We start from the raw sequence: 23,017 nt of genomic DNA on the forward strand, positions 1-23,017 counted from the left end.
CGGGTGAGCGGGCGTGGCCTTCCTGGTTTCCGGCCTCAGTGGAAGCAGGCGGCTTTCTCGGGTGGAGTCAGAGCGAGAGCGACGCGCGTGAGCCTGTCGCCGCGGCGTAGGCCCAGGTCCCTGCTGTGCGTGACCTCGTCGGCTCTGGGGCGGAGGGCTTTTCCAGGTGCCATCTCCCATCCCAGACAGCCCTGTGCCGAGGTCGGGGGCCCAGGCCCTGCGTCAGCACAGCTCAGCCTGGTTCTCATCACAGAGTCTGCACGATCCACTTAGGAGCTCACTCAGCGTCGCCAGGTCACCCAGCCTCCCGGGCCCCAGGGAACTCTTGCACTTTATTCAGACGTCCCCGTTCTTCCTCACTGAGCCCCAGTCTGTCCGGTGCCCATCTCTCCGTGGACCACAAGAGCCCCCAGGGTGCCCGGCCCTCCAGGCCCCCTTCCTGGCCTCTGGCTTCCTCAGCGCTCACTAGCCAGCCTCTCCCGCGGAGGGCGGGTCTAGGGACGGGGCCCAAATGCTCAGGAAGAAGGGCATCGAGTCTGCCAAGCCCCGCCCCTCCTCCTCGGTGCGGCCCCTCTGCTCTGGGGAGTTCAGGGACTGAGGCCTGGGGTGGACTGCCCAGCACGGCGTTCCCAGCTCGGTGTTCCTGTCGGCGGATGGCGCTCTCCTGGGGCCCCTTCCTGGCCTCAGCACAGCGCTGTGAGCAAGGAGACCGACCTTCACACTGGTTGGTGTCAGCCACGCCACCTTCCTGCTGGAGGGTTCAATTACCCAGTGCGGGGGGGGGGGGGGGGGGGGAGAGGGGGCTGTTCCTGTCCAGATGTCCTTCCCAGCGTGGCGGGAGGGCTGCTTCCCTCCTGCAGCAGTCTGCCTGCCCCCGGCTTCAGGCATCGCCTCCCACTGTTCTGTTGAGTTTGGAGGGAAAGCACCCTGGCCCAGCACGGGGGTGGTCGTCCTACCTGGACCCACATCCTTGTCACCTGGGCATCTGCCAGGTTTCGTAACAGCACCGCCGGTCGGGTCTGTCTGGGGCTTCTGAGCTGCGAGGCGGCGGCTGTGCAGAGGGACACAGGCCGAGAGGAAGAGCACGGGCCGCAGGGAACCTGGGGTTTGGGCCCATTTCTGCCACTTAAATGGCCGCCTGCCTTGTTTGAGCCTCAGTTTCTGCATCTGAGTCATGGGCTTAATAGTGGCTTTTACATTCGTTCGGGGCTTCTCAGCAGTCGCACTATTAGCATTTTGGCCCAGATCGTTAATTCTTTGCTGGAAGGGTGGCGGGGCTGGCCTGGGCATTGCAGCACATTTAGCAGCATGCCAGGCTCTGCCCACTAGATGCCAGTAACATCGCCCGGTGTGACCACCAGAAGTGTCCCAGACGTCGCCCAGTGTCTCCTGGGGCAGAATTGTGCCCCCCCCCACCCCCCGCATTGAGAACCACCGCATGACTCACAGGGTTGTTAAATGACAGTGTGTGCAAATATCGGACGTCACGGTCGTCCTCACCATCCTGTTTAGCCTTGCGGTCTTTTCTGATCGGACTGTGCTTATGTAGAAGCAGGAAAGAAACCGTGCATTCTGTACCTGACCCGGCAGGCGGCCTGCTGTCTGTGCTCGCTGCCTGCAAGTCAAGTGAGTTCCTCCTCCTGGCGTGCTTCGCCTGCTGTGCGAAGTGAGAGCCAGAAAGGTGCGTAGCAGAGCCCGTTTTCATGGTGGTAAGTTCTGGTGGGAGGGACATTTAAGCACAGAAACTACTGGAATGCAGCGTGTACATACCCAGACTAGAAAGAGGTGCTCAGGCAGCGATGAGCAAGCGCTTCCCGACAGGGTGATGTTTGGGCTGGGCCTGAGGGTGACTAAGATCTCGGTGGCCGACACTGGACAGCATCGCCTCCAGGTGCTCCAAGAGAGGGCGCAGTGTGATCAGTAGGATTAGAGGACGAGGTAGCAGGAGGCGGCTGACTATCAGGTTTGTGAGTTGTCCTTACCGTCGACGGCAGTGGGGAGCCATGGAGGCTGCTGAGCAGTGGGTGCCATGGTCGGGGCTGTGTTTAAGGGACTGTTTGACAGGAGTTTCTGGAATGGATTGGAGTAAGGAGAGGCCCCATGCTTGATGACGGGGACCTGAACTGTTGTGGTGTGTGTGTGTGTGTGTGTGTGTGTGTGTGTGTGTGTGTGGTAGTGCAGGAGAAAGTGCAGAGGGAGGAGCAACAGGACTTGTGGGGGGCGGAGGCAGGAGGACTAAAGTTGTCCATCTGTATCCCCAAGAAAGAGGTTTCCATTAGAACAGGAAGAGACAAGCCGGGAGCCGGGACTGTGGGCACGGGCGAGGGGCCAGGGAAAAGCATTACATTGGGGCTTTCCAGATGTGCCCACATCCGTGCCTGCAGCGGTCCCACGCGCTTCCTGTGGGAAAAGGCGCTCGATGGTTTGCTCGGTGCATTGTGTGTTCAGCGGAGCTGGCTTCTCAAGCCCACTTATCCTTTCTCCGTGATGGGTTACGTCGCCCTCAAAGATAGCGTGCGTCGGAAAAAAGAAGGGCCACTCTGCCCGAGGCCTTCACCCGTGCAACGTACCTCCTCTGAGTGTGGGATTGGCGGAGTCGACAGCAGGAGAATTGCAGAGCTTATGCCGTGTGCTGGTTTTCCGGATGATCTAACAGTAACGGGGCGCTCTAGGTCCGTAGACCCAGGAGTGATCCAGGCAGGGACCCTGAGCCCCACTGCTGCAGCTCCCCCGCCCCCAACGCCCCACTCATATCCCGGGGAGGGGGGGGGTAGCAGAGCCTGGACTTGCCTGGCTGAGCAGGTGTCCCATGTTCGTGCTCCCACGAAAGCCGGTGCCCCACCAGTCTTCACAGCATGTCCCCCCACAGGCTTTGGTTTATTTTCCTCCCATGAAACTGCTCCCCCCGCCCCCCATTACTTCATTCCAGCTCCGTCTGCAGTTCTGATGTTGAGATCTTTAAATGCGTCCAAGAGAGGACCATCAGTGATGGCTCCCAGGGTACCCATCATCCCCCACCACATAGACTTAGTCATTACTGTTTATCGGCTAAGCAGCCAGAGGATGCTCGCCGCATCTGTGGGTCTGCCACGGGGAGTGGTCCTGCCTCGGCCACTGCCCTCAGCCTGAGCCAGTTTGCCCTCAGGGCAGTGGGTGGACAGTCCCAGGACCAGGCCTCCTGGCTCACAGGCTGGTGGTAGGAGTCAGCGGAGACTCTCCCCTCCTGCTGTTACCGACGGAGGTTCACATGTGTGTAGCTTTTCACAACTGAGCACGCGTTTTCCTTACATCGGCCCTGCGAGCTGTCGCGATGGACAGGAGCTCAAGTACTGACCCCTGTTCTCCGCACCGGGTCAGAGAGGTGTGGCCGCGTCCAAGGCAGCACAGCTCCTGCGGGCCCGTGCAGGACCACCCCCCGCTGTCTGCCGGTCATCCGGGCTCCAGCCCCTGGCGACTCTGTCACGGCCTTTGCTTCCTTCCTCTGCTCCGGTGCCCACTCCTGGAGTGAGGGAGAGGGGAGGGAGGAGCGCAGTAAGAGAAGGAGGCGCAGATAAAGTGATGAGAAACAGATCGACGCGTAACAGATAAATAACTGAAAGGGAGGACGGGAGGGAGTTGAAACGCAGAGAAAGGCGTGGCTCCGTTGGCAGGTATAATTAGGGTGACAAAATGAGGCACACCTGTGTTCCAGTGTCCACGTGTCCTTCAGTTCTGTGTCCAAGGCTTTTGTTTTCTACTAGTGCCCCGGTGCACGGATTCGTGCACATTGCAAGGACGTTCATTAGAAGGTGGCCGGCGGGGTGGGACTGAGTGAGACGGGCTGGACACACCCTGGAGCCAACCTCCTGCGGTCCCTCTCCAGCCAGCTGCACCAGGGGCGACACCATGGCTCAAAGGCTGTCTCCGGCAGGTGGGGTCCCTCGGCTTGGCCTGTGGAGATTGGGCCAAAACTGGCTCTCCGACATCCCCAAAGGGGTCCCAGATTGCGAGAGGGCGGTTCTCGGGTGACGCACCCCAGAATCGGGCTCCCTCCTCTCTGGTTCCGGGGTGCATCACCCGAGAACCACCGCTGTCAAGTCACTGCAGCTTGGCCTCACCTGTGTTGAGCATCTGCCCCCTGGTGGTCAGTGCATGTGATAGCTACCAGCCGGTCGGACCGACGGACAGTTGCTTAGCCTTTTACATATAAAGATGCATCCTTGGATGCTAAAGCTTCCACTAGTGAAGCCTGTTCCACAGGTGGTTTTTATCAATTGACAGGATGCCGGCGTGATGGCTCCGCACAGGAACTCTAGTCTGCGACAACCACGGGTGTGTGCTGCCAGCCGGCTGCCTCCCTCTCCTGCCGCTCTGCTCGCAAGGTGGGGGCTGGGCACCTACTCACAGGGATGTTGTGGAAATGAAACGAGGGTGTGGCTGCTGGCTGCCTCCGTTTCCCCCATGCGAGCAGAAGGCACAGTTTGAAGGAGGTAAAAAACTCACTTTTCTACCTTCGACACCTCCCTCTGTGTCCTGAGGGGACCACAGCAATGACATAGACCCTGGGACCTTCTGGCCTCAACATCCAGTCTTTTCCAAAGGTGGCAGTTGCTATAGTCTCCGTTTTTAATTAGAAAACGTTTTGTTTTTACCTCTCATCTCTCTAACTTAAGCCTATTTAGCAGTGTGTTTAAGTGGGTTTTCTAAGAATACACAGTCTTTAGAGGCTACTACCTGGGGCTCATATCCCAGCTCTGGCATTTACTAGTGATATGACTTTGGGTCAGCTATATCACCTCTCTGGGACTCAGTTTCCACATCTATGAAATGGGCATTGCCCTAGTATGTACTTCCTGGGATGGCTTTGAAGATGAAATGGGGTGACTAGAGAGGGCTTGGTCTGGGGCCCGGCATGTGGGGAGCACTCAGGGAATCGGGGGTGGTTAGGCCCCTGGTACCCGGCCGCCCAGGTGTGAGGGCAGGAGCCTGGACAGCGCCTGCCTCCTGGGTAACAGAGCACCCGGTGTCTCCTGGCCACTCCTGGACTGTGGGGCACCTGCAGGAACCAGAGGCTGGATGGGGAGCACGTGTGTATTCTGTGCTTCGCCAGTGAGACCCCAGAATGCACATTCCCTCCAGGCCTTGGCTCGATGCCTGTCTCATCGGAGCTGGCCCAGAAGTGTTGGAGGGCGGCTCTCAGGGTAGGCGCCCTCCCAGGCTCCAGAGCGAGTGTGTCAAACTCGCGGCCCGCGGGCTGCACGCCTTGTTTATTTGGCTTGTGTTAGCCTTTGAGTTTGACATGCTTGCTCCAGAGCAGGCGTCCTCAAACTACGGCCCGCGGGCCACATGCGGGTGTTTTTGCTGTTTTGTTTTTTTACTTCAAAATAAGATATGTGCAGTGTGCATAGGAATTTGTTCATAGTTTTTTTTAACTATAGTCCGGCCCTCCAGCGGTCTGAGGGACAGTGAACTGGCCCCTGTTTAAAAAGTTTGAGGACCCTGCTCCAGAGGGTTCTTTCCTGGGCTTTTTCAGACTGTTGGCCTAAAAGCCTGAGTTTAGGAGTTTAGTGCTTGTTTACAGTTGGAGGAAGAGGTGAAGATCAGAAGAGGAGTGGCGGGGTTGGTAGAGCCCTGCTTTGGGCTTGCACAGACTGATTACTCTCGGCCTCTCTGACGCGTGTCCGGGGTTGTGAGAATGAATAGAACAGAAATGTGATAAGTGAATCAAAGCTCATCCCCATAAATCCAGGCCGAAGGGAAGAGCAGGCCGTGGCAAGCTGCCGCCAGGAGCTGACAGGAGCAGCAGCACCGACGAGACCCGGCTGCTTCCGGAGGCGAGATTGCGGGACAGCCGGGCAGCCCGCTGAGTCATGGATCCTGGCATTAATCAGGCCTCTGAGAACCCGGATTGTGCAACCTACTGGACGCAATTTATATTCTCTTGGGCCAAATCACAGTGACCCGGAGGGAATTTAGCCAGAGGGCAATAGAGATGGGAACGCAGGGAATGAACTAGCCTTCGGGAAGATGCCCCCGGCGCTTAGACTTCAAATATTGCCGGAAATGAGGCAGCACTGCGCGTGACGGAGGCCTGTTCTGCACCAGGAACTGGGCTGTAGACGTTGATGTCGCCTTCATCGCGCCCCTCGGAAGTCCTGTGCAGAGGCATCCTGGGTCAGGAACTCCCCCCACCCCCCCCCCCCCACTTCAGTTGGCCAAAAAGGAGCAATATTCCCAGTTACTTGGAACCAAAGCGAGAGATGTGTTACATTTCCGGACAGACCGTGGGTGTGACAGGGTGTCCTTGCTGGTGACAGCTGCCCAGCCCCTGACAGGCAGCCTTGGGCATGTCTGGGAGGCTAGCTTTCTCTCTGCATTGGGGACACTCTTCATATCATGCGATGTGACCTGACCAGACGGCCAGGCCCTGAAAGGGAAGGCTCCTTTGTTGGGGTGCAGAGAGCAAACGCGAGACCCGGTGTGTCCCACCCTTCCTATTCCTGCCCGCTGGTTTGGAGAGCATCCCTATTTCTAGCCAAGTCCCTAAACCGGGGGTCTCCTGATTACAGAAAACAGCAGAGTCACAGCCCGTGGGCAGAGCCGGACACCTGGACCTCACGGTGGCTCGATCCGGGGACATGTGACAGAGAAGGTCAGGCCTGAGCCAGCGTTTCCGGGGTCAGGACACCCTGTCTGCAGGCTGCAGTGTCCACACACAGAGGCCTCCGCCCTCTGGGTTCGCTCGTCAGGAGGGCTGACTGCTCACGCTGGTCCCTGCTCCTCACAGCGGGACCCTCAGGGCACGGGCCCGCCCCAGCCTGACTGTGTGCCAGTCCGTGCCCTCCGGCAGCTTCCTGATTCCCAGGCTCACAGGCAGAGGGGACTGGGCTCTGCCGTCCCGAACCCCTCGGTCCCATTCCAGCTTCTGCCTGCGTCCTCCCAGGCCCGATGTGCTCAGCCACCACAGCTCTGCCCCACGAGGGACCCCAGCCTGGGGTTTAGGTGGGGCCGCCTGTTCCAACCCCCCTCACTGGGGACCCCACAGCTTTCTCTGTGAGGCTCGGTTCCAAGCCTCATGGCGTCCGAAGTGACCGATTCCGGCCGAGTCCCCAGCCAGTGTGCACGGGCGATGGGCTCGCCGCATTGGTGGCGGAAAGCAGGCAGGGAGGGCCCTGTGAGCCGGCCCCGGCCCAGCGCAGGGAGAAGCCGATGACCGCTCACCGCATGTGTCAGCTCAGCTGCGGGGAGAGATGATGGCCAGTGCCCGAAGTCAGAGTGAGCGAGACCACCGTCTCCGACTGCCGGACTCAAGGCGCCCGCTGTGCGGAGGGGGCTGCGCAGCCAGGACCTCATGCCTGGGTCAGGGCCAGTGACAAGGCCTCTGAGGACAGCTCTTCAGCTTCTCCTGGTCTCCCTGGCAACCAGGCTGGCTCCCAGAGGCACAGCCGAGGTGCGGTGGGTGCAGACGGGCCTATCACAGTGGGTGTTCCAGGAGGAAGGCCACCTGGGTGAGGAGAGGCAGGTGAGATGTTGGGGCGTCTCCAGCGGCTTCAGGACAGTGGGGTGTTCCTGTCCTTATTCCCAGCTTAGGCGAGGAAGCGGAGGCACAACGTGGCTAGGTCACCCTAGGTCACGTGTCTGGCTCGTGGAGGGACCAGGAAGGGCCACTATGGGGCGAGTTTCCTTCACGTCGTCTCCGAGGGGAGAGAGGTACGCAGGGATCTCCAAGGGCCGCCAGACTGGCACTGCCCGTCCCAGCAGTGGCTCCGGGTAATGGCAGCTCAGAGGCCCCAGGGGAGTTGGAGACCCAAACTTGGTTTTCCCACGCGTCATAGCTCGGGGATGAACCTCGCTGGCAGTTTGGGTTTCTCAGAGGCAAACAATATGTTCGTACCAGATGTCACTTTAAGCTGAAAACCTGTGGTTATGTTGCTTAGATGATCGCCGCATTGGGCTGACCCACAATCCAGGAGCGGCTCCAGAGGGACCGTGGGCCGGAGACTCCTGTGCAGACGCGGCTCAGGGCCCAGGGCTGGCTCTTCCCGGCGGGGACCGCATCGAGGTCTGCAGCCCGCTGCCTTTGCTGTCCCGTCGTCTGTGTCTCCTGTCGCTGGGCCTGGGGACCCTGCACCTGACCCCGCTCTGCCTGCTGGGGGAGCATCACCCCCAAAATAGTTCCTGGTCTGCTCACCTCCAGCCCCGGGGGCGAGGAGAGGGATGCTGCCTCGTGGCCCACCGTCCTCGCTGCTCCCAGGGATCCCTCCGAGTGCGGGACCATTGGGATCCCCACAGGCCATCCTGTCCCCGCACCAAGGACCCTCCTGCATGCCTGCCTCTGAGTCAAGCACAGATGGGACACCTGAGTCCACAGCTCACGTCAGCCCGGGGCAGAGTGGCCCGGGACAGTGCGGGTCCGACTGGGGGTGCCCACTGCAGCCCTCTGCCGGTGGTAAGGCCCCGGGTGTGAAGACAGGGTCCGGGAGGGACCACAGGACACCTTCTGTCCCATTGCCCCGCTCCCCGGACCCACTTGACTTACTGGCCCCACCCCTGTCCCTGCTTTTTATTTGCCCCTCTTTCCTCGTGGCTGTGGGCACGGGTGCTGTGGGCACGGGTGATGTCCTAGGCACAGTCACCCCTCGATGCCTTCTGCTTGGGATCGCATTCAGTGCTTCCCACCCCCCGCTTCCCGGACCATTGGCTCGGTGCAATGTGGACTCAACACACACAGGGGCACACGCACACACATGCAGACATACACACACACACGCACACGCACTCCTTCACACTTCCCATGTGTCCTGTCCCCTGCGCCCCTGTGCACAGTGCTGGCCCTGGGACTAGGCTCTTCCCCCAGAAGCAACTCTGACTATGGGCATCCCAGCCACTAGGACGCTGGCCTTGCCTCCCGTGCCCAATCCACATCTGCCTGTTTTGTTGTTTGTTTGTTTTTTAAAAAATAAGGAGCACTTTGCACGTGGCCTGCCCGCCTGCCTTCAGTTCAGGCCCAGAAACCCATCCGCTGATCAGGCTCTCCGCTCTGCAAGGAATCGCCTGGACACGCCCTCCTCTGCGAGCTTGTCCTCCAGGAAGGGGCACAGGCTCCGTCTCGTAGGCCTTTACCCGTGGACGAGGCAGCCTGTGGAGAAGGGAGCCGCCGCTTTAACGGGGGTCTGAGCTCTGGGTCGTACAGGGCTGCCAGGTTAGGGCACTAAAAGGCACTAACAGGCGACAATGCCCCCTCAGCCCTGTGCTCGTGGGAAGAGTAGCGGGCGGGGAGCGGCTTGGAATGGCTGCCTGAAAACCAGAATCTACGGTCCTCGGCATTTCTCCCACCGCCCGTGACTGCCATGCACCCGGGGCCTGCCTCAGCGTGTCTTCCTGCCGTCTTTCTGGGCCATACATATCTCACAAGCTGACTTGTCCCCCATCAAGAACCTGGATATACGTTTTAAAGAAACTTACAAACCAGGGAAAACTAATGGTGCTTGTTCACATGCTACATAAAGACTTTCCCGTTTAGAGGCTCCTTCCGGGAGCAGCGTCCCCTTCCACACACGTAATTGTTTCTTCGCATCCTTCACTCCCAGAGTCTCGGGGGGTCTGAAAGAGCGCAGCACTGGGGCTCCGGCATGCCCCGTTCATTCTAGCCTGGCCAGGGGCGAGTTAGGGCTCTGCGGTCCAGCGTGCGGTCTGTACAATGGGCGTTGTTGGAGAGTTCAAGTTTCTCACGCCTTCATTCATCAAACCTGTGTTTCAGGATGGCGTTCCTGAGGCCTCTTTTCCTGTCACTATGTCACCCAAACTGATTGGATGGCCCCACGTTTCAGGGACTGTGTTTGGAGCGCTCGGACTTAAAGTCAGAGCTGGGTTCATGCCCAGAATTCATCGGGGGGTCCTGAGGGTCAGGATGGGATTTCTGGGGGGGCAAGGCTGGGAGGAGCACAGAGCAGGGGAGAACCTAGGTCTGCCTCGGAGGCAAGAGCAGGCTCGAGGAAGCCGATGGCCAGCCGGCAGAGCGAGGCTGAGAACCAGGACTGGGTCCCAGGTGAGAGGTCCCGGGGGAGAAGAGGCCACAGGACTAACTCGGCAGGGGGAGGCGGCGGGAGGGAGAGCACCGACCACCTGGAGGGGCCCTTTAAACCGCACCCAGGCAGGGCGGCCTGGCTCCCTGCGGGGTGGGGGAGCAGGCTGGGCCCCTCCGCCGGGGGCACTTCCCGGCTTTTACTCTCCCCTCCATGCGTGCCCGTCGGCAGGGGTGACTGCGCTGACGGTAACTCATTAGCTAACTGTTTCTGGCTCACGTTTACCAAGTCAGTCACAGGCGGTTTGGATAGATCATGTCCCCAGAAAGCCAAGTTCTGGAAAATTCTTGAGGAAAATAGACTCTGGATACAGAAAAATGCTAGCTCAGCCGGGTTAACCACTGAGTTTCCGCGCTCCTCCGCCATCCCGCTAACAGGGTCGGGAGCATGTGGTGGGAAACAAACAGGATGTGGAGGGAGGTTCCTGCCCAACCAGCTTCCATCACTCCCTAACTTCGGGCCTTGAGAAACTCACTCAGGCCTGTCTGAGCATCGGCCGCCTTGTCTAAAAAAAGAGCCCAGCATGTTCTCCATCGGTGATAGTGAGGGTGAAGAGAACGTTTCGATGAAATGTGAAGGCTGAGCCGGAATTTGGCTGCTGCTATTTTCCCGTCCATTGTCACCATTGGTGAGTATCTCCATGGCAACGGGAGGAGCCAGGACCCACAAAGGATTACCCCTGAGACCCCACCTCCTTGCACCAACCCAGCCACACAGCCAGGGGGAGTCGCCGAGGCCCCCACCTCCCCTTCTGCCTCCTCACCCCTGGATCTTGGCCCGACTTCACGTCCAGGTGACACGAGACACTTCCTCTTCCTCTGTGCCCACCCCACACCTGGAGGCCGTCAGCCATGCCGCTTCCGCCCCGCTCCTCATTCTTCGCCCAGGATTCTGCTCAGGAGCCTGCGCCTGTGATCAGATCCCGCAAAACCCTCCCCTCGTTTACACCGGTGCTTGTGAGGGTTCCTGAGTGAATACGCGTGAAGATGCCAGTCAGCGTCGCTGTGGTCCCCACCCTCCTCCCTCGAGCTGGCCAGGAGTTTGCCTGCGGGCCCACGATGACATGTATCTGTCCCCAAACCCATGTCACATTGGAGTGATCTGCCTCTCAGTCTGTGCTCCCGAATCATGTCACCATTTCCCCACGGCAAGGCCCTGAGCTTATGAGCCGGGTGTCCCCTGCACCGGGGGCAGTGCCAGGCACATGGCTCAACAAACCATGGAACTGATTGCAAATGAGCCATGTCCCCGAGGTGGCTTTTCTTCACTATTGATTTTGTTGGGACTGCATTGCCTTCAGTAGGCAAGTCGCAGCCATGACAAGCTTAACCGTGACCTTGGGTGGTCTAAGCCCATTGTCCTCAGAGAAGTGGCCTCCTCCCTGGCCTCCTCCTCCCCCGAGACGTGGCCTTTTTCAGCCCCGTCTTCCTGTGGAGTGTGGGGTCAGCGTCCAGGCTGGCATCGGTCTGCCTGTCCAGGGTGGGCGGGTTCATGTGGGTGGGTGGGCGGGTTCATGTGGGTGGGCGGGCAGGTGGGTGGGGTCCTGCCTTAGAAAGTGGAGTCTTCCCCGCGGCCGTGAGCAGTGAACAGTGGCGCATGCGGAGAGGGCTTTCTGAATCCCTGTTTCCCTGTGGACGTCATTCAACCCACACAGCACAGGGCCAGAAAGGGGACGCTGGGAGGAAGGTTGTAGGGCCTGGGAGGGGCAGGAGGGGTTGCTACTTCTGCAGGAGGCTGTCATTGCCGGCTTCGGGGCTGGCTTTCCGTGGGCCTCCCCGGTTGAACCTGGTGGGGATGGAGTGCTGAGAGCACAGGGGAGTGTAGTGTGGGGTGAAGCTGGGGGAATCAGAGGCCAGAGGAGGACGCGCCAGGGAAGCAAGTTAGGGGTTTGGGTTTTATTCTGCTGATGGTGGGAAGGCCACCAACCCAGATTAACCCAGCGCCTTCTCTACCCCCACACCCGGTGGCTAAGTACGGTGGGAAAGCCCCACGGCTATGCAAGTCGGCGGCAGGAATGGCCAGGCGCCCTTCACTGAGGGCCGAGGGGTGGAGACTGCTTGGCCGCTGGATGAAGCCTGGAAGTTGCAATGGGCCGAACACCTGACATGGCACGTGCTTCTCAGGAGCCTGCACAGCGCTCCACGGGCCTCCACCTCACGGCCGGGTCAGCCGTGCCGCTGCCTGGCGCCCACCACGTGGACCTGGGGCTTCAGCCCAGTGCCCTCCGCCCCGCCCAGTGGGGTCTGCGGAGGAGAGGACGTCCGTGGGAAGGGAGTGAGAGGCCTGGGGCCCAGCGCAGGGGACGGGCGTGCGGGAGCGCTGCTGATGCTCCTCTGAATCTACGTCAGTGCCCACACAGCTTCGACAGCCCGGGCAGCGGGAGAGTCATAAGCGCCTGATTCCACCCAACATCTAAGGAGCACGAGGTTCCAGAGGTTCCTCTGCTGCAGGCCAGCTCCCCGATGGCTCTCAGACCAACGCCAGAGTCACCTGAGCGCAGGCGACCCATCCAGGGGCCAGAGCCAGTCCCCGGGCATTTGATGGAGTCGACTGACAGCGGCCGCGGAATCCGCTCAAAGCGTCCCCACCCGACGGCTCGCTGGGGGCTGAGTCCTGACCCAGGCTCTCTGGAGGAGGTGGGAGAGCATCCCATGGACAACACCCTCAAAAACATAAAACACGTGGGAGCAAGTGCCTCCGCCGCCCCAGCGCCCGGAGCATCCTCTGGCTGAGGGCCTCTCCTCACCTCGCCTGCCTCAGTCATGACCCCGCCACGCAGCTGTGTGTCCCCTCAGCCTCAGTGCCTCGGACCCAGGACTTCAAAAATTATGTTTTAAAGGAATTAATCAACTGTCAGAAGTGCAGATAATGAAACTCTAAAATGGCCCTGGGGGAGGCACCCAGTTTAGGGGAAGGTCGTGGGTTTCTCCTGGGCTGATTCCCACCCTCACCACTGACCAGCCGGGAGGTACAGACAAGCGACTTAACCCCTCTCAGCCTAGAGGCTCCGCCCGTCTGCCTCCTGGTTTGGCTGCACCGGGCGACCTCCTCTGTGTGCACCTGCACCCCTGCAGGCAGCACCCCGCTGTGAGTGGAGCTGGACCGGCCCCAGGACACGAACACACGCCGCGCTGCCCAGCTTAGCTGCTGCTGTGCTCCGTGCAGGGCCTGTGGCCTGTGAGCACGCACTGGGAAGTCAGCGAAAACAGTGAACTCCGAGTGTGCACACACGGCTGTGCGCTGGGCCACACCAGCCCGCCTCAGCCTCTCCGTGCCCGCGTCTGCCCCTCTGCCTGGCGTCTTGGACCTGACCCTCCCCCACCCTTTGCCCTCCTCCCAGGTGTTATTTGGTGGAAACCGTGAGTTCCTGGAAGAGAAGCCGGAAGCGCTGGCCTCTGGGAGCAGGGGCCTGTTGCGTCCATGTGCACATCCGTCGTCGCCGTGGGTGCAGTGAATTCAGCCCCCGAAAAGCAGCTGTGTCTTGATCAACAGCTGAGCCGCAAGAACCTGTGCAGCGCAGGCGGGGACTGGAGAGGGGAGGACCCCGACATCCTGCAGGGACCCACCAGAGGTGGGAGGCGCTTGTCCTGCTCTAGGATGAGAAGGTCGGGGTGCACCCTGGTGTTGACAGTGCTCAGAGGCCAGCGTGGGGTTCTCAGAGAGATGCCTCATGATCTGATTTACGTTCTTAAAGATCACTTTCCTGGCTTGTGGGGCCAGGCAGGGCAGCGTGGACGGAGGCCCAGCAAGACCATTCGGTGGCCTGGAGAGGAGGCGTGCCTGGGGCCAGGGCAGCCACGTGGATGGAGAAGACAAATGCTGGAGCCCGACCCCTCGGAGGCCCTCTGACCCGGCACCTCGGGGAGGCTGTGGACTTGAGGGGCGCCCAGCACAGGCCCCTGTGGTCGGCACAGCGGCCATAGGCCTGTGTGAGGACGTGTTGGGGCTCCCGGCCCGCAGCTCTGTGGGGGGAACTGCTTTGTTCCAGGAAGCTCAGATATCACCCACCCGAGACCTCAGGGCTGTCCGTGGGAGCCAGCCAGCCCACCGTGGGGGCCTCTGACAGCCCACCGGGACGGTGCGAGAGGACCTGAGCTCTGGGTCCTGAAGGCAGAGCCCCTAACGAGAAGTGTCGCTAGGGGACCAGTCCAAGCAGAACAGGGCCCAGCCTGGCCCTCCACACACGGAGGCTCTAAAAACCCTGAACAGGCCTTTTCTGCCGTGGGAAAATGCCGCGCCACGCAGTCAGGAGAGGATGTGGTCGGAACGGAGGGGCGGAGGGATGGTGGGAGGTGGTAGTCACAGGCTTCCGAGTCTGACACACACAGGGCAGCGGAGGGAAGCCTAATTTTAAACTTACTCTGTAATTTCGGCGCACACCATCTGAGAATCAGGCCCCGGGCCAGTGCGGGGCTGGGATTGATGTCTGCGTGGGTGGACAGGCCACCCAGAGGCTGTGGCTTCGTGACACACGCCGCTGCCGCCCCCACCTCCCAGCACAGCCCTCTCCCCGCACCTGCCCTTGTGGGGTCTCCACCCGCTCCCCTCTCTTACCTCCCACCCGGGCTCTTCCTTCCAGCTCCTTCCTGGAGGGCTTGGGGTGGGGCGCTGTGTTTGGACAGAACGGTGTGGGGCGCTGAGTTTGCCACGTCGAGTGGCACTGGCTGGCACATGGGCACACTGCTCTCCTCAGCCTGGGAGGAGAACAGCCGGATCCTCAGTGTGGTGTTCCCATAGCCTAACTTTCCACATTCCCAAGTGGGGACTCCGTCAGGGTGAGCGTGGGGCCACTTGGGTAGGAATACTGAGGTCCCAGGTCCCCAGAGTGTGGTCTAGAAGGAGGGGCTCTGGTCCTCAGCGCCAGGTCCTCTCACTCAGTGTGGAGGGGCACAACCAGAAGTCACCGAGTGGGTGTCCCAGTCCCTCTAGCGTGTGGGACGAGGCAGGGACTCCTGTCACCTGGGCCCGGGGGAGCTCCATCACGAATCTCCAAGCCTCCCCTGGGAGGTCTGTGGGCACCCTCCGTGTGTGAGCCCCCTACTTCCGTCCCACACCTGCCCAGGCCCTGCCTTCCAGAACGCCGGCTCCCATCTCCTCGGTGACCACAGGGCTTCAGGGAGCCACGTGGGCTTTCAGAGAGGGGGCTGTGCCGGTGGGCACTGGAGACCTGGCTGGTCTGGTGGCACCTGGACCTTCACGCAGGATCCACTTATTTGAATGAAATGCCTCACACGAGCTTGTTTGATTGAGATTTGCCTCTTTCTTTTAAAAAAGAGACGCAGGAAGCGTGAAGGTTGCAGTAATCAATGTTTTCATTATTAGCTCCATTGGCGAGTCCATTAGCTGTGAGTGCTGGGTCAATGGCTGATTGTCTAGAACGCAAACACTGTGCTTATCACAGCACGGAGAAGAGGTTGTGGGAGAAGGAGGGATGAGATAATAACTAACATTGGCCCGGCGTGTTAGAGCTTCCAAGCACCTGCACACACCACTGGCCCCTGTCATAGCTCAGAGACGTAAGGAGGTCCCAGGTGCTTCTCAGCCCATTTCACTCAGAGGAGCCTTTCCTTGTGTGAACAGTGTATGCTGGTCCCTGCCTCCAGCAGGTGCTGCCGGTGCCTGCACGGAGAAGGCCCAGGGCTGCTGGCTTCCTTCTCTCCCTCCCACTCCCCCGTCTCTGTTCCTTACTAAACGTCTGTGTCACTTGCTTTGTGCCACACTCTGTGCTAAGGGCTTCCCCTTCGTTGTCTTACTTAATTCTCACCTCAAGCCCATCGTAACCAATTCATTCATTTTTATTTGTGTGTGGCTTCTCCCCCTCCCCCTTAAGCATACATAACTTTCAGTGTTAGGCATGGAGCTGTTCTAATAATAGGCCCTAAATGAATAGTAGATGCCAGTGTGCTGTTGTTTTTTAAGGTGAGTGAATATATAAACCTGTGGTAAAGTGCTTTGTTGTATACAAGTTCTACTAAGCTACAGGCATAGAGGCATGAAAATGATTCCAATCAAATATTTGCTTATTCCTTTGATGGAGATTTATTAAGATCTACTAGAGGCCCAGTGCATGAAAATTCATGCACTGGAGGGGGGGTCCCTCAGCCCCGCCTGCCCCCTCTCACAGTCCGGGAGCCCTCAGGGGCAGGAGGCAACCCGGTGATCAGGGGAAGGCTACGCCCCCATCACACTTCAGCTGCTGCCACTGCCAGCAGTGCAAGCCTCGGCCAGCCCTGGTTGCCTGAGCCTCCGGCGGCCCTGGGCAGCTGGGAAGCTGCCATCTGAGGCTTGCCTGTGCCTCAGGCTGGCCCTGGGGGGCTGGGGGGCTGAGGGGACTGGGGGACTGCGGAGGCAGGTGCACGGCCCCGGCAGGGCTGAGGGGACTGGGCGCCGCCATCTTGTGGCTGTGGGTGCTGCCATCTTTGAGAGTGTGGTAGTCAATTAGCATATTCCTTCCTTATTGGCTGTGGGTGCCGCCATCTTTGAGGGCGTGGCAGTCAATTAGCATATTCCCTCCTTATTGACTTGGGCGCCACCATCTTTGAGGGCGTGGCAGTCAATTAGCATATTCCCTCCTTATTGACTGTGGGCGCCACCATCTTTGCGACAGCGTGAGGGTCAATTAGCATATTCCCTCTTTATTAGATAGGATTATTATCAGTAATGTGCTAGATACCAATGATTCAAAAATAAGTCACAATCCCAAGCCTGAAGGCAGTCATAACCTAAAGGGAAAGACAGACATACAAACAAATAATTCTAATAGGGGCCTGTGAAGGTCTGAATACATCCCTAGGAACATGGAAGAGAGAGCTTCCTGGCGGAGGTGACACATTCAATGATTCTCAGAGGAAGAGTAGTTAGGTACAGTGAGACTAAGAAGGGAGAAAATAGTGTGGGCAGAGGGCAGGGCATGAGCAAAGGGGAAGAGGTGAGAAACAGAATAGTGTGTGGGGCTGAGGGCCAGACCTTGAGAGCCACATATGTCCTATTGAACTTGAATTTTGTGCTGTGGGTGAAGCCAGTGGTGTCCATGTAGAGGAGCCTTTGGAGGGCTTCAGACATGGAAAGGACACAATCAGACCTGCATCTCTGAGAGACCAGTTAGACCGTTACAGTAGACCAGGTCAGAGATGCTGAGGGCAGTGAGAGTTGGATGCAGACAAGGAGATAAATTCAAGCATCATTTATGGAGCAAAATTCACAGGATGTGGTGATACAGTAGGTGTGGCAGTCCAGGGGAGGGCATAGGAGCAGCCGAAGATGACCCTCACTTCTGACCTGGAAGACAGTTAGCACTGGGCCACTCCTGCCGCAGAAATGGGGAAAGGGCCAGCTTTGCCATGAACAAGGTGCGTTTGGTTTGGCCCGTCTGGAACTTGAAGTGCCTCTATCCTCCTACATGTAAAATGGAAATAAAAATTCATTTATCTTGCCGTATATTTTGAGCATTGACTAAGAAAACATAAAGCACCTAGCACAGTGGTTGGAACAGAGCAAGTGCTCAATAAGTATCAGCTATGATGATGGTGATGATGTTGGTGATATGATGGTGATGATGATGGCGATAGTGATGCTGCTGCTGCTGACAGTAATGATGATGGTGATGATGAGCATGATAATGATGGTGATGGTGGTGGTGGTGGTGGTGATTATAATATTGGTGTTGATAATGGTGATGATGGTGATAATGGTAGTGGTGGTGGTGGTGATGATGATGATGGTAATAATGGTGATGGTGGTGGTGATGATGATGATGGTGGTGGTGGTGATGGTGGTGATGGTGGTGGTGGTGGTGATGGTGATGATGGTGTTGGCAATGAGTCCATGGCACAGGAGAGAGACATGGACTAAGAGTTGGGCACATGTCCTCTTCCCTCCTTCGGTACAAGGTTGGGGACAGCCGGGAATAGTAGCAAAATGCCCAGATGGCAAATTTGCTAAACTAAGCAATTAGACTTCCAGACTGGACTTGAAGTCAGTGAGAGAATAGCTATGAGAGACTTTGTCTGCCAGCCTTCACATAGCTTTCACATCGAGGTGGTTCCAGAGGTGACCATTATCTCCTTATGTTACCAGTTTCTATGTCTATATTTTCTAAGTTGGGTTGGCCAATGACTGGGGTTTAAACAATCTTCTTTGTTAAGTAGAAATTCTACTACTGGGATTTCCTAAGAATTGATGTAATCTTTCATTTTGCCTTCTTTTGCCCTCTTACAACCTAATAGTTCCTTCCGGGTACATCAAACCTTAACCAACACCTCTTCCCAACAAACAAACCTCACACACACTCATAATTCCCAAGAAAATGGGTTTTGCAATGAATGCCTTAAACACTTGATTATAATTCCACCATCCCAAATAGTCAATGCCTCCTTGTGGGTCTCACAAATGCCTATTTGAGTTTACTGCTTCCAGTTGGACCAGTTATGACTGTATTTAACTTGTCTTGGTATTGCTTTTTAATTTTTGTTTGTTTTTGTTTGTTCCTATTTAATCATGAAACAGCACAGCATAGAACTCTTTTATCTGAATTCCCCTCTGAACTTCCCATTTTGCCCAAGTTGACTGTGTTAGGAAGTGGTGGGCACCTCTCCAGCTTTTGAAAAATTCATTCAGACTCTTCCTTTCTGTGCATCTCTTCTGCTTTGCCAGGTCGAGCTGGGAGCTGCCTGACTTGAGGGAAGGGAGAGTAAAAGCCATCAGTGACTCAGATGGGGTGAGCTACCCTTGGTACGGGAACACCACAGAAACTGTGACCCTGGTCGGCCCCACCAACAAGATGTCCAGGTTCTCCGTCAGCATGAATGACAATTTCTACCCTAGTGTGACATGGGCAGTGCCAGTGAGCGACAGCAACATACCACTGCTCACCAGGATCAAGAGGGACCAAAGTTTCACCACCTGGCTGGTAGCCATGAACACAACCACAAAGGAGAAGATCATCCTGCAGACCATTAAGTGGAGGATGAGGGTGGACATTGAGGTGGACCCCCTTCAGCTCTTGGGGCAACGGGCCCGGCTGGTGGGCAGGACTCAGCAGGAGCAGCCCCGGATCCTGAGCCGGATGGAACCCATCCCCCCCAATGCACTAGTGAAACCCAATGCCAATGATGCCCAGGTCCTCATGTGGAGGCCCAAGCGGGGGCCGCCTCTGGTTGTGATCCCTCCTAAGTAGAAACCAACTGGCCTGAAAGTATGTGGAGCACCTGTCGTGGAGACACGCCGTGGGGCTGCCAGGGATGGCAGGAGCCAAACTGAATTTCTGAGCCAAAGCAGACCTCCTGGTTTGCCAGCCTTTGCAGCCACCTGTGAAGAGCAGAGCTGCTCCTTGGGTGGTAGAACCATAATCCTTAGGGAAAATCTCTTCCTCTTAGGAACAAAGAAATCACTGCTTCAACAGACTTGCTGAGAACACCATGCAAGGAGCCATATTTTATTTGGAGCTGACCAGGATGATTCTTTTATCCAAACTATTGACCATTTTCCTGTGAGATGCAGGGAATGGAAACGAAACTAAACAGTGCCTGTGGCAAATGCTGCTGCCCAACCAGTTAGAAGTGGAAGTGAAACATCCACACCAGGCGTTTGTAAGACAGACAGTCCGCTGTCTGATGGGAGGGTGCCGGGGAAGGGGGTGGAATGAAGGGAGGTGGTGAGGAGAATGGGCGTTGGGGAGAGGAAGGAATAAGTCATTATCACAAATGAATCATTGTGCATTTATCAGTTGATTATCTGATCATCCGTAGACTCACTGGAATGAAAGGAACACTTAGAAACTGCAGGTATATTGACGTTTGTTCTATTCTGAGAGGGAGTCCTGGGAGCTATCCAAGGTGCTGATGTGAACTAACTGATGGTGACTCTCGATGGTTCCATCTACCTACCTCCTTCCAAAAAGTGATTATTCAGAGCATCCTTAATCACAGTGTTTGGATAGGTCGTTTCTGTGCTCTGCAGTCACTATGATATTCGGGGGCCTTCACCATGTTTTCAGTGAAACCTGAATTGTGATTTTTGTTTACAGCTGCTTGTTCTGTTCCCGTTACTAGTCCTAAGTTTACAAAAAAATAATGTGTATAAGCCAAGAATCCATGGAGGGCTTCAAGAACATTTCAGCAAATAAGAATAGCATTTTCACTTTTTGATTGCTTGTGGTTTTAGTTTCTGAATGATTTGGACGTATAGAATGCACACACGCAGGCCTGTGTGCCAGGGGCCGGAAGTTCCTGACGAGTGCGTGGAGCACAAAGCACGCACTGTGCTTCCATATTTGATTCTTTCCACTCGATTTCACTGAAGCTCAACTTTAACTGCTGGGCCTTTGTGAGACCTGCTTCCTAAGCCTTAACCCCAAGCTCGTTAATGAAAATCTGAGCTACTCACATGAAGCAATAAATATGAGAAACTGTGTTTCCTTTGGTAGGCCAATATCAAGCTTTTTAAAGGGTTTCTAATTTTTATAATAAGGATTTTCCCAGCTCTTCTAACTTATGTCACCCTCCAAAAAGAGCTTTTCCCTTTATTCCCAGTCATGAACTGTGATATATAAATATGGTGCCTTTTCCAAGCCTCTCCCCATGCAACATGATTCTGAAAGTCCCACAATGCCGCTGTGGGCTTGACGGGTGGACTTGCGGGCCTGGTGAGAGAGTTGAGGTTCAGGGCAATTCTGACAGCCCTGTGGTTGGCTCCAGGGAGGTGTCTTCGGCCAGAGTTTGAGGATGGAGCAGGAAAGCCAGGAGGGCCTTTTTATTACTTTTATTAAAAGTGCAATTTAGCTGAACTTCTTTCAGGGTCTAGTCCCAGGGATGGTGCTCATTTACAGGAGATCCATTTCGAATGACACCGTGTGAACCCCACACCTCGGTCCTGAGCTGCCCCCTAGCTTAGTTACTGATGGCACGCTGAGCCATTTATCACACACAGACAACACGCCAGCGACTCACAGGAGACCGGAGACAGTTCACTTAGAAATAGCTCCGCTGTTCCATTTGTGTTCCTCCATCCCTTTCCACGCTTCCTTGGGTATGTTTTGTTTTGTTTAAGGGAGGAAGCCCCAAAGAGCTCCGTGGCTGAGAATCGGAAACAGCAGTGTGTCCCGCTGGTGGGATTAGATGCCACCCATGTGGGACGCTGGAGAGTGGACACTGATCCCAGAACCTAGTCCATGTGATCTTACTTGAAGAAAACCTGATCTTTAAAAATCAAAAATTGTAAAAATAAAAAAAAAATAGAAGAAGAAGAAGAAAGGATTATGTATATTACACAATCTTATACAAGATTTCTGTTTTCAAATACCCATTGCCCACTCAAATAAGATGTGACTTACACAGTCATATTCACATATAACTTTTCCAAGGGTGCACTATCTTTATAAAGCGAAGTACCGCATACTTAGCAAGACTGGTTCCTGCTGAAAATGCACACTTTTCAGAATTTTAAAAGAAATGACCCCCACGCCAGTTTTCTCAAAAATTATGTGATGACAAAATGAGAAAAAATAGATAGGAAAGTCCTTAAAGAGAGAAAGCCCTGTATCATAACCAGATATGCACTGTGGTTGTTGTCAGTGATGCTGTGAACTCTGCAGCGGGGTCTCTCAATTCTGAAATCTCCTGGCGGATGTCCTAGGGCCCTGCAGCCAATTGTTTTAAAGTGATCGCTGTTTTACAGGAAGACAACCCTTTTCTGTCTGTGAGCCTCGATCATGCCCCTCAGCGCAGTCAGGATATTGCAAAGTGAAAGGCTCTCCAGAGGGAGTCACCTCCAGGTCCCCTCCCTGCTCCCATCAGGCGTGTCCCCAAGAGTCCCCAGGTCTGACGGCAGATGCCATCCGTTTAGAGGGACTCATTCAGTGCCTTGATTAGTTGGCTGGCCTTAGGATTACATTTGGATTCTACACACACACACACACACACACACACAGAGAGAGAGAGAGAGAGACTGGAAAATAGCATTTCATTAAGTCATAGGTTCTTCACTGTAGTCACCTTTGAGAGCTTTTATTCCATGATCCCGAGGGAATTGAGGTCCAGTTAAATTAGCTCATCTCAGGGCCATGTACCTACTTAGCAGCAGAGCCCAGAGGAGGGCCTGGGCCTCCCACACCTCAGATCACAGCACAGTCACGCTTACCTGAGCCCCACCGTCCTCTCCTGGTCTCCAGCCAAAACTCTGTCACCACCCTGAGCCGTCACCCTCTTAGCTCTGGAGACGATTGGATCCATCCCTTAAAGGACAGGGGAGGTCCTTGTTACAATTATGTCAGAAAATGAATGTTCCAGATTCCCTTTGATGGGTCTGATCTGTGACCTCTGTTTTGAAATTGAGCTCTTCACTCGGGCCCTTTGCAGCGCACGTCTTACCTCCTGGGTCATGGCTGTGGTCCACAGCATGTGGGAGGTTGGAGGCTGGTCCCTCTCCAGTCCCATCCAAGGGCGTTCCCCGACGCCCTCTGTCCAGGTGCTAGGAGTGTTATCTCACAGGTCAAGTCGTGATCTGAGCAGCAAAATAAAAGAACTGTGATTTATATTTTACAAAAGCTTCCATATGCATTTTCTCACCCCCAGACCATCTTGGAGGAATGTACCGTAATATCATTATTATCATCCCCGTTTTATAAACACTGATTGAGATACACAGAGGTTAAGTGACTTATTCATTGACACAAACAGAAGATGTCAGGAGCAGGTTCAAGCTGGGCCGTTTGCTCCAAATCCCCTGTTCGCCCAGGTCCTGAGCTGCCTCCCCGGTGCTCCCTGCCAGGAGGGCACAAAAGAGAGGGAAGCGAAGGAGAAGCCAGTCATTTACTCCTACGCAGCCATGCAGCCTCGCCTGATCTACTAAGTGAATGTGTTAAAAATAAGGGAACCCTGTTTTCTATGCCGAGAACCGGGTAACCCAGGGAGACTGGCCGGAGATGCCCACTGGGCGCAGAGTGGGGGAGCTGTCCC

The 23,017-nt window shown here is 56.3% G+C and overlaps 1 protein-coding gene across 1 annotated transcript in view; it reads left to right on the forward strand.

Moving 5' to 3' along the window:
* FAM78B (family with sequence similarity 78 member B) overlaps positions 1-23,017 on the forward strand; it is a 46,173-nt gene that overhangs the window by 17,654 nt on the left and 5,502 nt on the right. The window contains exon 2 of the mRNA XM_079761657.1: positions 18,717-19,651. Coding sequence (XP_079617783.1) covers positions 18,717-19,239 — 523 coding nt within the window. The 3' untranslated portion in view covers positions 19,240-19,651. The remainder of the gene's footprint in view (positions 1-18,716; positions 19,652-23,017) is intronic.

This window comes from Cnephaeus nilssonii (genome assembly GCF_951640355.1).
Source record: "Cnephaeus nilssonii genome assembly, chromosome: 21".
NCBI lineage: Eukaryota > Metazoa > Chordata > Mammalia > Chiroptera > Vespertilionidae > Cnephaeus > Cnephaeus nilssonii.